This window comes from Neomonachus schauinslandi, chromosome 15, assembly GCF_002201575.2.
Source record: "Neomonachus schauinslandi chromosome 15, ASM220157v2, whole genome shotgun sequence".
Taxonomy (NCBI): Eukaryota; Metazoa; Chordata; class Mammalia; order Carnivora; family Phocidae; genus Neomonachus; species Neomonachus schauinslandi.
In genome coordinates, this window is record NC_058417.1 from 53,099,905 (window position 1) to 53,114,982 (window position 15,078).

Below are 15,078 nucleotides of genomic sequence, written 5' to 3' on the forward strand. Positions count from 1 at the left end.
GGGTGGCTGCGGCGGCGGCGGCAGCAGCGGCGGCCGCAGCAGGCAGCAGGCGGGCGCGCTCGGGCCGAGCCATGCCGGCCGCGCGCGTGGAGTACGTCGCGCCCTGGTGGGTGGCGTGGCTGCACAGCGTCCCGCACCTGGGCTTGCGCCTGCAGCCGGTGAACAGCACATTCAACCCCCGCGATGAGAGTTACCGGGAGGTGAGTCCGCGCCGCCCGGACCCGGGCCACGGCCGGCGCCCCAAGTCCCCGCACCACCCAGTCCCCCTCCCGGCCCGCCCGCCGCGGTCCGCACGCCTCGCCGGCCCGCCTCCCACCCTTGCCCCGCAGCCTAGTCACCCCTCTCCCTTTCTCCCCCGGGACTCTTGGCTACGGCGCTCCCGTCTGGGAACCTCGTGGGCCGGGAAAGCTGGAAAGATGGGAGTTCTGCCAGCGCTGGGGAACGGGGGGGAGGGGCGCGGAGGCTGCGTGCGGGGCGTGGGGGCCCGAGCGCCGGAGGGGGGGGGGCTTTTGTGCCCGTACCCGGGTAATTCCCTCGCGCGAGCTGTGGGGATGCCAAGGGCGCCTCGGGCTTTTCTTCCGTCTGCGGTTCCAAGACGGGCGCTCTCTTTCCGGGTGTATGTGGCCTGGGAGAAGTTTGAGCAGAAACTGACTCGTCTCCAGAGTTCGACTCCGCAGCCCCCCTCCTCCCCAGCCCCTGCTTGCAGGTTGGGAGCCGCTGGGCACCTCTGCCTGGGCCCCTCCTGGACCGCTGCAGGGCCGGGGGAGGCGGCTGCGTGGGGGCGGGGGTGACTTCCCTCCCGTGCGCCCAAAGCCCACAGCCACATATGGAGGTCTGGGGGAAGGGACGTGTCCCCGGCCAGCCCCATCTCACAGCAGCTTCAGCCTCCTGCTGCGTACATACACTCCAAGGCCCTGGATTTCTGGGGTCTTGGCTTCTTGGCCGGCCACTCCCCTCATCCTTGCACTTCTGCCCTTTCCTCGCTCCGCTGGCCCTTCCCTCTGCGGGTTCTGTACTCCCCCTGGGGGAGGGGCTCCCCAGACCTCGCCACCGAGGCAGAACTAAAGGTTCTCCCAGCCTTCTGAGGTCTGGCCAAGCCTGCTCCAGCCCCTGTGGCCCCTCTGAGTCAGTTCACTGTTGGGTCAAAGATTCAGGCTGAAAAGCCCAGGACGGGGCCCATTTGTTGAGAGTTCTGCGCCGATGTTGGGACTTTGACCCCTGGTGGCCTCTGCCTGCAGAGTGTCAGGTTCTCTGTCCTGAGCCTGATCTGCCCGTGTGGGGCAGGTCAGGGCAGAGCAGGGCCTCGGCTGAGTCTCGGGAGGCTGAGGGGGAGGCTGAGCCGGGAGTCAGCTGTTTGCCTTCTCTGACCAGCCCTTGCTCCTGCACGGCCTGAGGGATCCTGATCTGGCAGGGTGTGCAGTGCACCGGGGACAGGGAGTCTAATAATAGCCCCTAGTGTCCCTGTCGCCCTCAGGCTCCAGGCACAAAGTGCCTGCCCTTCCAGAAAGGGGAGAGAATCAGGACCTCTTCCTGCTGTCTGCGAGGCAGTTGGGTGGGTTAGCCCAGCTCCCTCCTAATCTGTGTCTGCCCCTCCCTCTCCCAGAGCTCTGCCGGTGGAAGTCAGCTTTCCCGGAGAATGCGGCCGCCTGGGGATAGCTCCAGGGAATCTTCCGCTCCCAATGAATGCATGAAAAGAGGCGGATATGATTTCTGAGACAGCTGTGTCGGTGTGTGTGTGTGCGCGCGCGCGCGTGCACGTGCCCGTGTTTGTTGGTGTGTCCCTAACCCTGCGCCCCAGATCTTGGGGGCGGGGGAAGATCTCCAGCTGTAATTTTCTTCTTTCCACGAGAGGAAATCTAAACTGGCTGGGTCAGGAAGACCTCCAGATGGGCGAGAGGGTGGTGGTAGGGCACTCCCCCACCCCAGTGGCCCCAGAGACAGCGCCTGTCCCGCCAGCAGCTGTGGCTGGGGGGGCCTGAACCTCCCCCACCCACTCAGTCCCCTGGAGAGGTGGCAGCTGAGCCAGAGGGACCCACTCACAGTCCCTGCCCCTCTTCTCTCGGGGTGTAGCCCCTGGCACACTGTGCGGGGCATCAAATGACTCCAGAAGGCATCCCCTTCCCGTGGGCCACTGCTCCTGGGCAGCCCGACCATGGCTCTGGGTGTTAGTTAAGGTGGCTCCTGTTTGGGTGAGTGCCCCTGTTGTCTGACCATGGGTCTCTCCTGGAAGCTCCCTTCCTCCCAGCTGGCAGGCCAGTTAACACCATGGATGGGGCACCTTCTGCTGTCAGTCATCTTGAGTACTTAGCAAACTTGATTGAGGCCAAATGCTGTGCCAGACGAGGGGTCACGTGATAACCAAGGCTGCCAGGGCCTCGGCTCCAGGCTACAGCAGTTGAGTAGGTGGGGCTGGGGCTCTGCCCTCCAGCTGTCTTGGGTTGGAATCCCTGCTTTATCACTTACTGTGTGTCATGGCAGGTGTCCGTACCTCTCTGAGCCCCACTTCCCTCATCTGCAAGTATTAAACGGGACATTCCATGCAATGTGCTTGGTACCTAGAGGGTCCCAGAGCTTTTGCAGTAGGACCAGTGATACAAACTATTAGACGGGCTTGCCTTTGGGTTCAGTAATGTGTCCAAAGACAGTACTCCTCAGGCCATAGAGAGCGAAGAGATTTGCTTCTACAGACCCTGATCAGAGAACTAACTCATGCCCGAAGTGTCCAAATGAACGGTAACGGCTTGTGGGGCAGTGTGTGTGTGCATGCACCAAAGATTCAGTGGGGATGGAAAGAGGCAGGTGCAGGCCCCGAGGAAAATTCAGGAGGGACGAGCTGTGCAGGGATCTGGAAGAAAAAGGGGGTCTTAAAGAGTGGAAATGACAGACGAGCAGCTCGCCTGGTGACCTGGAATATCCTGAGGAAGTCAGCTCCCAGAACGTTCCTGAGGAAGCGGGGGTTCCCACTCCCTTTCTGGACTCTTGGGGAGCAGTAGAAGCCCACCGATGGTTGACCCTTTCACCACCAGCACCCCTCCCCTGCCAGTGGACTTGACCCTGCAGACCAACTCCAGGCTGTGAGTGTGCAGAGGGGAAGCAGCCCAGACCTCTCAGCCTGAGTCTCTCACCTTTGATGGGTGATGGGTAGAGATGGAGACACCCCCCACCCCCATCAAGGAGAGAAGGAAAGGACCCGATAAGTTAAGGGGTCTAGAGCATGTGGCCAGTGACTGGCACGTCGTAAATTGCTGCAAGCACTGCTTGGGGAGGAGCCCCCAGCTGGCCAGGTGTCCACTGGGCGGAGTTGGGGACACAGAAAGGACCCCTGGCCCTGCATCCAGCTGTGACTCTTTCCCAGAACAAGCCACCGGAGTTCCCTCCTCCAGCTATGGGCACCACCCGGCTCCCCGCCATTGCAGGGAGGCCAGGCGCTGATGAACGAATGTGCTGGAAATGTCTTAGTAAGCTCCAAAACGCCGTGCAGATGTTAGCAGCTGCCTCCGTCCAAGTGCAGGAACCACACGGTGCTTCCTGCTCCACGGGTCCTTCCCCGGCTTCCATAGACCAGCCATTCTTTTGGGACACGCGTGACGAGATAGACAAGATGCTTTTAACTTTTTACATTCAGACGTGTATTTTCACCTGTTAACTCTGGGTGGTTCAGCTCCTAGGCTCCCCAGAGAGTCCCGAGTGTGTGTCCTCAGGCCAGGGGAGGGGACAGGATGGGGCCACAGCCCCAGAACCACAGGGCTCCCCCCACCCCGTTCCTTGGGGGCAGGTCTCAGGAGGAAAGGCCAGGCTGGGAGCCCAGCCGAGGAGCCCAAGTTGGATGAGGAAGCCCCATTCATGCAGCCTGCACACTGAGTCATGGTCATCGGACAATCACGCTGCGCCCCCCTCCCCTACTGGGGGGCTGTGGCGGGGCTTAACCCTTCCCTCCCAAGTCGCTCCAGCTCCCCTCTCTGGGGCCTCACCCCGAGGCTGGCCCACTCTCTAGCTATCTCCTCCGGCTGCTGCCCCCTCCCACGCCTAGTGCAGAAGCCCCTCATGGTCAGTGTCCCCAGCGTGCAAATCAGTCATTCCCACCCCAGCTTGGGTCCCAGTTTCTTGCTCTGGGTTTCTCCTTACAAAGTGGCAAACCAGAACTAATTGAAGTCACTGTGCTGAGGACAGAGGCTGGAGCCCGAGCCCTGATGTGGAGCTGTGGGCACGGTGGTGGCTCGGTGTTGGGCAGGGCGGGGAGGGGGTGGCTGACGTGGGCAACTACTTTCCAGGCTCTGTCCGAGCAGGGGACTTGTGAGCAGAGCTCCCAGCTCCCTCTGGAAGGGAGGTTGGCTCTCCCCCACCCCCACCTGCCACGCACATGGGACTTGCAGTGTTAATTAGGGACAGGAAAATAATTGCCTATTAGAGGTTCGCAGGTGACATGGGGGGCGGTTCTGCTAGTTGGGTTACTGCTCCCTCCAGCACCTCCTTCCTCCTCCCCTCCGCTCCCCAACTTCCTCCTTTCTTTCCCTGCCCCGCTCCCCCCTGCCAGGCCTGCCCCATCCTTGTCACCCAGCACCCCAGGGCAGAGACCTGGAGGTGAACTGCTAACCAAAGGGCCCCTGCATTTGGGTTTCCCAGGCCTGGCCTCTCTCAGGCGGGACGTGCACCTCCTTGAGGCCCGCTGCCCAGCTGGGGAGGCCCTGCCCTCGGGACTGGGCTCACAGGGGGCCGAGGGGGCTCTGAGAGTGTGAAGTAGGGGAGTCACGACACAGACGGAGGGCGGTGGCTGGCCATGGTTTGGGGGGACTGACATGGCACCAACCCACGTCTAGACCACTCTTGGTGGTCCTTCCTTGCCAGGTGGGGACACGTGGTAGAGTCGCGGCTTTTCCTGTTTGGGGAAGGACTGGGACTGTCCAGACCAGCTGAAAGTCAAGGGTAGCTGGGAAGAGGTCTGGATGTGAACCACTCTAGTGTATACAAAAGGTCTGTTCGGCTTTTTGTTGCTTTTTTTTTCCATTAGGAACAACTTACAGGGAAGTGCACTTTCTTTTTTTTAAGATTTTATTTATTCGAGAGAGAGAATGAGTGGGATGGAGGGGCAGAGGGAGAGGGAGAAGCAGACTCCCTCCTGAGCAGGGAGCCCGATGCGGGGCTCAGTCCCAGGACCCTGAGATCATGACCGGAGCCGAAGGCAGACGTTTAACCGACTGACCCACCCAGGTGCCCCAGAAGGTGCACAGTTTTTGTTGTTTTTTTTTTTAAAGATTTTATTTATTTATTTGACAGAGAGAGATACAGCGAGAGAGGGAACAGAAGCAGAGGGAGTGGGAGAGGGAGAAGCAGGCTCCCAGCTGAGCAGGGAGCCCGATGCGGGGCTCAGTCCCAGGACCCTGAGATCATGACCGGAGCCGAAGGCAGACGTTTAACCGACTGAGCACCCAGGTGCCCCAGAAGGTGCACGGTTTTAAGTGTGCACCTGAATACGTGCATGAGAGAGGCCATCCTGACAGAGTATTCCTGACCCCCCAGGAGCCCCTCACACTCCTCCCCAGTCTGTCCCCTTGCAGAGGTGTTTCCTTTGCCCACCTGTCACTCACTGTAGGTGCACTTCTCTGACGGCACTACATGTCTGCCCTTTGGCGTGGCTTTCTTCCCGTGGCTGCGTGGTATTCCAGCTTCTGACCACAGCGTGTTGTATGTATCTGTTCAATTGTTGGTGGTCACTTGTCTTGTCTCTGCTCTGGGGCTGTTACCAGTGTATTGAGCTGCTTGGGGACATTCATGTGCGTATCCTGGGCGGGGGGGTGGGACATGGGCCTCCTTTCTGTAAGGTAAATGAGCAGGCGTGGCTTTGCTGGCCCGTGGGGTAGGCACGTCATGCAGTGGTTGGCAGATGGTCAGGAGAACCCAGGGTTTTAGCAGAGGGGCCTTGAGGGTGGCCAGGACACAGCATGGCATGTCAGTCCCCTCCTCAGTCAGAGGAGGCCCTGGAGAGTAGGGCTCCGCTAAGGGAGTCTTTGAAGAAAAGCTTAAGCTGCTGGAAAAGGTTTGAGAAAGTCTGTGGACACTCATCAGCGCCCCCCAGACTTGTGGGATACCGATCTCCTGTGATCATCTCTAGACGCCCTTCTGATTCGCTAGGGCCCAGAACGAGGCTTGAGACCCTGCATTTCTAACAAGGGTCTGCATTCTAAGAGATTCCATATTGTGCCGGGTCAGTGAACTTCACTTTGAGTCGCGAGCCCCTAATACCCGTGCTCCTTGGCCTGGGGCTCCAGGGCCCTCCGGTGAGAGGGCGTGGGCTGAGGGCGGGAAGGTAGCGGCTCCTTTCCACCTTCTGAGCAGGGTGGGGGTGCCTAGTGGTCCAGGCCAAGAGCCCCAGCCTGGCCAGGCCATGAGGCCACCGGGGACACTTCAGCTGGGCTGATGTGTTCGGGTCACTAGGGCATCCATGCTGTTGGTGGGGGGAGGCAAGTGGGGAGGCGAGCTCCTACAATACCTGTGACGTGTTTGTCCCAGGTGGTGGTGAAGCCACACCATGGCACCTCCACCATCCCCACTCCCAAATGAGCCATCTCCTGACCTCTTCTGGTCTATCCCCACCAATTTGGCCATTTGTCCATGAGGCTCAGAAGCCTGCAGGTCCGGGCGACCAGAGGAGCAGGTTGAATCAGGGGTCCAAAGGCTAACTCGAGCCCTCGCAGACCTGGCGAGACAGGGCGGACCCAGCAGGTTCCTCACCACTGTGAGGCTCCCCACCCCCACCTCCCCTTCCCCCGAAAATGGCCCTAGCCTGAGGACTGCAGAGCCCCCCAGCCTCTGTTTTTCAGGGTTGTCTCCTCTGTGTGTGCGTGGTCCGACGCAGTCTGGTCTCTCCCTTAGACCGGGAGGTCCCGGCATCTACCCGACTCTGCTGGTTGCCACCACCAGCAGAAGGGTTCCCTGAAACCGGCTCCCACCCCAACAGCCCAGACTAGAGTGCTGGGGGCTCTGGACCGGGAACTACCAGGGGGACATGTGGGGAGCAGGGTGAGGCTGGCTGTCAGCTCAGGAGCCTGACTGACGGCCAGGTCCAGCCCTGGCTGGCAGCCACCAATCCTGGTGCCATCTGGTGTCCATCTGGCTGAATCGAGAGACTGGAGGGCAAGGAGGGGGTTGCCTCTGGGCCTCCTAACAGACAGCAGCTCGCTTTGCAGGACCCCAAGGTGCTCGGCCGACCTGAGACGGCACCTCCTGCCCCCTTCAGAATTTGAGGCTGGGGACAGCTCTCCCTTTCTGGCTGCAGTGAAAGGGACCCCACGGTGCATGTTCTGACTCCCCCTCCCCCACTCCTGCCCCTCCAGCACAGAGCTGGCTTCTTGTGTCTCTGGAGGGACCCCAGCATCTAGAACAAGGCTCGGAGGAAGCGGGTGCACCAGGCATCCCTTCCTGGCCCTGTCCCAGGTTCCTCTCAGCTTCCAAAACATCCTGCCCAAAGCCGGTGTCCTCCAGGAGGCCACGGCCCTCGGATCCTCGTGGATGTCCCTCCCCTTGTCTGTCCCCCAGCCACGCGGCTCATCACCCACAGCCCCCACTGCCGGCTGGCGGTTCCTGCCTCGTCTCTTGAACGGCTCAGAGTAGCTCATCAGGCAGGGCCTGGTCCATAACTTCACGCAGGCGTGTAAGCCACCAGCCGGGGCCCAGCCTGGAGCTGCTCCTTCTCCCTCACCTCTGCTGCCCACACTGCATCCACTATTCTCCTGCCCCTGCCCGCCCTGCCCACGTCGAAGTGCCTTCTGCGCGCCTTCTGAGCGCCGGGCACTGTGCGTGCAGGGCCGCGGCCTCAACCACGGGAGGAGGGAGGAGGGAGGAAGGCAGAGGAGGGATGGAGGCCCCCCACAGCCCCAGTGGGAGCTCAGGGCCCCAGGACAGGGTGCTTCTCGAACCCTGCCATGGGACCAAGTGCCGACACCGGGCCTCTCCTCTTCAGTCACTGCTGTTCCTGGGGCTGGTGGCCGCCATCTGCCTAGGCCTGAACCTCATCGTCCTCGCGGCTTACGTGGTCTGCATGTGCTGCTGCCGGCAGGACGAGGCCGTGCAGACCAAGCGGCGCGACTCCTGCTGTGTCACCTGGACGGCGGTGGTGGCTGGGCTCGTCTGCTGGTGAGTGTCCCTCTGCACTGGGCTCAGGGGGCGGCTCCAGGGGTTCCCCGGTGCCCACAGAAGGGGAAGTCAGCTTGTGTGGGCCTGACCATCTGGGTCTTCCTGGTGGTTAGTCCCTGGGCCATGACACCCCTTCCTCTCCCTCTGCCACCAGCACCCCCCCACCGAACCCCAAGTGGTTCCTCTGCTGTGTGGCTACATTCTCCTGACCGAGCTCCGGGTACCGTCGTGGCAGAGGCTTTCCCAGGGCAAAAGGTGTCCCTTTCCTTGCCCAGCAACAGGGGTCAGATGCACGGGGTGTGACGGGGGGCTCCCCAGTGCCTCTGCCCCGGTGCAGTCCTGTTCAGCCTGGTGGGGGCATGCCTGGCAGCCCCGGACAGCATTCCTGGACAGAGGGGGCATCTTCTGTTTGCATCGTGGGGCCTTCCCAGCTGCTTTGCGAGGTCAGGGGAAATTCGACTGCAGCCTATATCAATTCCATTCTTCTCAAGAGATCCATAGCTCTTAGTGCCATCCGCTGGGCCTTCTGTGCTTTGGACGGTGAATGAGGGTTCCCACCCCCATGCAAGAGCCCATATTGCCCGGGCAGTATCCACACGCTTGCTGGCTCTGTTTTGGGGAGGTGGTTGTATTGTTCTTGTTCTCATGTCTACGGAGGTTTTTCCAAAAGCCTCGGATCCAGCCTGAGATGCTCCTGGGGGTGGTCACTGTCAAAGGGTAGAGACCCTCCTTGCTAAGTGTCCCGTTGCATCCAAGATCCCACAGCGGGACTTGGCCCTCTGTCTGGGCAGCAGGATGAGAGGCAGGCGGGGCACAGCGGTGCTGGGAGTGAGGACACCTGGGCTGTTAGCCTCACTTTGCTCCTGTGGTGTCTTCTCTGTTACAGCATGCTCACATCCTGTCCTGCCTGCAGCTTCAGGGTCACTTAAGCCAAGATAGGAAGGAGCCAGAAGCAGGGTCTCAGTGATGCCAAAGCGCTGAGCACTAGGGCTGCAGGGGGTGAGGGTGGGGGGTCATGCCACCGGGTCCTAAATCATAAACAGAAAAGAGAGAGTTCTAGCCCAAGTCAGGAGCTCAAAGACGAGTCTGACTCCCAGCAGAGAGGACCTCCCACGAAGTAGCTGGAAAAACAGCCTCCTGCTGGGGGTGGGCAGGGAGAGACGGGAGACAGCGAAGAAACCAGTAGTGCTTTCTACACAGCGAGCCCTCTCTGCGTGAACTCAGATTTCTTCAAAAAATGCTGAAAATGACAGAAGAATACTTGGGAACAGTAAGAATGACTTTGGAGGGTCAGTTCCAGTAAGTGATAATTACCGGCCATTTCAGGAAAACTCAAAACAGAAGGAACACATGTGGCATGATTCATTCTCCAAGATTCTGCAGGCTATTTGTGCCAGGCAAGCGAGAGCCCGCGGTAAGAAGCACAGGCACTGATTCTGCCTTCTTGTGGCTCTTGGAGAGTTGGAGAATCACACATTTGTTTGATTTGAGTAATTACAAACTAAGGAGTAAGTTTGGAGGAAAGGAACAAGCGTAAAGTCGATGGCCTACTGGAGTCGGGCATTCCTGGGTGACGGGCGATTTCTGATCTTGGAAGACCAGGTGCCCTCCTGGGCCAGCTCCGATAAATCCAGACTAGGGGAAGGCGGAAAATGAGAATACCTCCAGTCTCAAAAACAGGGCAAGGGTTGGAAAGGCTTTGGCTTGATGCTGAATCCTCAGAAAACACTAGATCATAACACAGAGAACTAGAGGAGAAGGTTATAAACACAAGGAGCAAACAAGAGGTATTTTTCAGAGCATAATAAAAATTTTAAAAAAATAATAAAGTCACTAAATAGAAGATCATAGAACTACAGTGCATCTCACGTACGAGCATCTCAGCTGGACATGAGGTCCCCATGGGTACTGTGGAGAAACACCAAATGGACAGTGGTGCACTTAAGCGGATTCAAAGCCAGTTGAACATTCTGGTTGAATGCACAGAATACATAGCGGGACACCAGAGAGTAGCCAGTGCGTGCGCATGTCTGTGTTATACACAAGAAGCATAGAAGATCCTTGTTTTAAAATAAATGCACATGCTCAGAGCACAAGGCTACAGTGACGCGGGGGCAGGGGGCGGGTGCTTACCTACCCTGATAGCAGGCACTCTGGGTGACTCTGTCCTGCGCTCCATGAACCACTTCCCGAGAAACACTGAGCTCGGGGCCCAAGCTCACCGTGGGAGAAGATTTCTCTAAAATCTCCCGGGGGTTCCATCCTAGATCCTTCCTCTTGAACAAAAAAAGAAAACATGTAAGTGTGTGCACGTGTGCATTCATCTCTCCCACCCCCCCTCCCGAAGTTAGTGTTCTGGGTGAAGAGTCAGGAGGCTGCTTAGTGAACCTCCAGATGCATGTCCCCCCCACCCCCCGGCCCCGGTGGCGCGCGTCAGATGAAATACAGCGGATGATGTAGGCGAGATTCAAGATGATTTGTCCAGGCTGGAATGTTGGATGAAAACCAACTCGATGCAGTTTCACAGGGATAGATTTAAAAGTTCTGCTTTTGCTTAAAACAAAACAAAAATGAGCGCAACGCTACAGGAAAGAGGATAGGCTGGGCTTGGCAGCAGTTCCTGTGAGGAAACCCAGGGGTGTTGTAGACCACGGGGTCAGCGGGGTGGAGAGGGGCTGCCAGGGCTTAGCCCCCAGTGCTCGAAGCTTGATGGACACCTGGCCGTAGGGGCCTCAACCGGAGTGACAGTGACCGGTTGGAGGAGGGTGTGAACCTGGTGGACAGCGATGACGGGGACCTGGGTCTGAAGGGCACACAGGAGAGCAGGAGGGAAGAGGGACAGGGAGCCACATTCTGTCATCTGAGGGGCATCCCGCAGAATTGGAGGCTTATTTTGGGATGCCCCCAAAGACAGTCAAGAACCAGGAGGTAGGCTTCAGCTCCATGGAGGAAAGAACTTTCTACCAGTATGGCAGACCACCTCATGGGTGGTGTGGGGAAGCAGGGGGAAAGGGTAGAGAATGGAAGGGGAGTCCCCAGCTCCTGGAGGTTTCAGGAGAGACCTCGGTGGTCCCCGCGCCTCCCCATGACAGTCACCTGGGGAGCTGGTGAAGGTACAGGTCCCAGACCTAGTGCAGCAGAATCCCAAAGGCCCAGCCAGCGGTCTTCCCCCCTTCAGAGGTGCTGGACTAGAAGACAGGAGTATTATTCCCAGCCCAAAGGAAATTAGCCAGACCAGGGACCAGGTGGCCATGAACCTTCACCCCTACCCCCTGGGTCACCTGCCAGAGCTCCCTCCCCTCGCATACCCCCAGGACAGAGCTTCTTAGTCAAAAACCCACTTTTCCATGGATGTTTATGGCAGCTTTATGCATAATCACCAAAACTTGGAAGCAACCAAGATGCCCTTCGGTAGACGAATGGGTAAATAAACTGTGGTCCATCCAGCCAGTGGACTATTATTTAGCGCTAAAAAGAAATGAGCTATTTGGCCATGAAAAGATACGGAGGAACCTCAAATGCATATCACTCAGTGAAAGACACCAGTCTGAAAAGGCTCCATACTATGATTGCAACCATCTGACATTCTGGGAAAGGCAAAACTCTGGAGGCAGTGGAAAGATCAGGGGTTGTTGGGGAGGGAGGGATGGAAAGGTAGAGCACAGATTTTTAGAGCAGCGAAACTAGCCTAGGATACTCTAATGGTGGATGGGTGCCATACATTTGCCCAAACCCACAGAATGTACCGGACTGGGAGTGATCCTTAGGGTGAACCACGGACTCTGGGTGATAATGACGTGTCCATGAAGGTGTATCAATGTACCAAATGTACCGGTGTGGTGAGGAATGGTGGGAGCAGAGGCGGCTGTTAGGGCGGCAGGGGGTGTGTGGGAAATCTCTATACCTCTGCTCAACTTTGCTGTCACTAAAATCTAATGTGAATCTAAAACTGCCCCAGGGGCGCCTGGGTGGCTCAGTCAGTTAAGCATCCGACTCTTCATCGCAGCTCAGGTCTTGATCTCAGGGCTGTAAGTTCAAGCCCTGCATTGGGCTCCACGCTGGGCATGGAGCCTACTTAAAATAAAAAAATAAAACTGCTCTAAAAAATACCGTATTTAAAACAACAACGAGCAACTTTCTGTTCTGCGGGTCACTTCTAACTTTGTTTGGGGTCTTGCCTGTAGTGCTGCGGTGGGCGTTGGTTTCTATGGAAACAGCGAGACCAACGATGGGGTGTACCAGCTGATCTACTCCTTGGACAACGCGAACCACACCTTCTCCGGGATAGACGAACTGGTAAGGCTCATGGGCAGCAGTGGGCCGGGTCAGCACGGCCCGTGAGGTCAGTGTGCTCAGAACAAGGGCCCCAGTCACATCCCAACCAGCTTGGCCCCGGGGTGGGGTGGGGGAGTGGACTGCCCCTGAGGTTGCAATTGGTCCTGCTGGGAGTAAACAGGCGATTTCTGCTCTTCAGGCAGGGAGGGGTGGTGAGGACAGGGCTGAGGACCAAAGGAGAAAGGCGGACTGGGTCCTGGGGGGACCTGGGAGCGGCCGTGGAATCCAGCCGTGTGGACTTGGGAGGGCTGAGCACTTCCCCGTTTGTCCAAGGGCAGCCTGAATGTGGAAAATCAGCCCCACGGTGTGTTCTGTTCACCTCACTGCTACATATGGAGTATCATGGGGTCCAGACAATGTCAAGGTGCGAAAGTCTTCAAAACCAAGTGAAACACCCTGAGGGGTGGTACGGCGAGGTGTCGTCCGGGCTCTGGCTTCCGGCTGGGGGCTCAGGGCGGAGGATTGTGCCGGCTGGCCAGAGGGACCAAGCGGTGGGGATCGGGGTTTTCTCAAACACTGATCTTGGCCCCCAGGTGCTTGTCACCTTCGCCATCAGCAGCAGGTGTTTTGGGCCCGTTTCCAGGTAGACCCCGCGCCCACAGGAGCCGGGCTCCAATGGAAAAGGCAAAGGGCAGTTTTCAGGGAAGCTGGTCCTTGGACATCCACACTGTTCCCCGTCCCTTCTGGACCAGTTCCCCAGCCAGGGGGAGGGGGAGGGGCACCTCAGCAAATGGCCAGTTTGTTGTGTCATTGGGCAGCCTCAAGCACAGAATCCAGCCCCAGCCAGAGCATTTGGACATTGCCCTGGTACTTGCTAGAAGAGGATTCTGGAAGAGGATTTGACCTCATTGCCCCTTCCTTCTCCCTAAGCTCCTCTAAGGCCTTAATCCGTCAGCAGCCCTGGGGTGGGGCGGGGGGGGCACACCGTGAAGAGATAGCCCTGCTGCTCCTCAGCACCCAGGAAGGCTGCCGATGGGGCTCTGGCCTCAGAGAAAGCCCTTCTGGGGAGCGGAAGGTCACAGGCCAGACCGGGGCCCACCTGTCCTGCAGCCTTGTCTGCTGGTACCCATCGCTGGGAGACTGTCATGCAGACACTGGGCGGAGGCAGCTCTGCGGGGTGAGGTGGGGGCGGCTGGGATGGGGGGCTGAGGGCAGCCTTGAGCCCGAATACAGCCTGACCAGCCCTGGAGGTATGGGGGGACATACCCTCTGGGCCCCCCACCCCACCTCTGCCCTCCGGGAAGGGGCTCTGACCTCTAGGCTCTGCCTCCCGCTCTCCCTCCACCCACCAGCACCAGACCCCCTAGAGGAGGAACCCAGCTCTGAAGGAGAGAGAGTCCCCTGCCTGGGGAAGCCCCAGAGTCATGACCTGCACTTCTTACCTTGTGACCACCATAAGGAATGGCCCTTGTCTCCCCAAAGGACTAAGGGAAGAGAGAACCCCAGAGCCATCCTCATGCAAAGTTTGAGTTCTTCGTGTCCTATCCCATGAGATAGAATGTACAGGGAAACAGCTAGAACGAGCCCCTAGGCTGGCCCATCCGCCGCAAGGGCTGAGTGCTCCAGGCCAGGTCTGGACATTCCAAAGCAAGCCCCACATCTCCAAACTCTCCCATGTTCCCAAAGGGAAGGGTTCTATGTTTCCCTGGATGTCAGCCCCTTCATTGTCTCTGCACCATTTCTGAAAGTCAAGGACAGGAGTCCCAGGGTTTTGTGATGGTCCAGCCAGCTAGGAGCTGCCTCCATCCTGACGATCACCACGGCCCGCCTCCTCTGAGTGAGCCAGGCATTTTCTGCCCGCAGAGAGGCAGGGCTCTGGGCCCTTGCTGGGACCTGTGAGGCTAGTTTGGGCCTCGGGGTGGGCACCCAACGCTCTGGGTCCCAAGGGCTGCAAGGGAGGCAGCAGATTTTGGAGGGCTCCCCAGATCCCAGGGGTGAAGGCCAAATACCAGAGAAACGATGTTCGATGAGATAATGTTGGTGAGAGTGCCTGGTAATCTACAAAGTCCCCCCCCAAGTGGGGGTGACTATGACATTGTGTGCCCTTATTAGAATTACTATCATATATGTTCCTGTAATCACCCTGAAGGAGACAGGAGGCTTGGGCTGCTGGGGCGTGGGGAGGGCAGGATTCGGAGGACAGGTCAGAGTGAGGTGGACCTTTCAGGGTTCCCCTTCCTGGACCAGAAACCCCACACCTGCAGCCTTGCACCCTGAGGGCCCCAGTGGGTGGGGGCCGCCGCTCCAGGCTCAGGCACGCCTGGCAGGGTTCTGGATCAGCTGCACACTTTGATTTGGGGGTCAGAAAGGGTCATTTGGGAGTGCCAGGTGGGTCCTTTGTCTGGTCCACTGCCCTCCATCCACCTCCCTGCCATCAGTGAAGGGGGCCTGGGCTCTAGGGAGTGACTCACTCAGGGGACCAGGCGTACCTCTAACCCCTCAGGGTCTGACTCGGATCTGAGCTACACGTTCCAGTGGCCAATGTGGCTCCTCTGGGCTCTCACGGGAGAGCCAGCAGTAAAGCCTGTGGGCAGCCCTTGGGTGAGGAATCTGGGGCACAGGGACGTTGCGTTCCTGTCGCAGGGTTGAAAGCTAGTGTGTTCTGGAGCAGGA

At 58.7% G+C, this 15,078-nt stretch overlaps 1 protein-coding gene across 1 annotated transcript in view; it reads left to right on the top strand.

Annotated features, from left to right (window-relative positions):
* Window positions 1-71: 71 nt before the first annotated feature.
* Window positions 72-15,078, top strand: part of TTYH2 (tweety family member 2) — a 35,500-nt gene continuing 20,493 nt past the window's right edge. Inside the window, exons 1-3 of the mRNA XM_021678464.2 lie at window positions 72-200; window positions 7,958-8,130; window positions 12,315-12,426. Coding sequence (XP_021534139.2) covers window positions 72-200; window positions 7,958-8,130; window positions 12,315-12,426 — 414 coding nt within the window. The remainder of the gene's footprint in view (window positions 201-7,957; window positions 8,131-12,314; window positions 12,427-15,078) is intronic.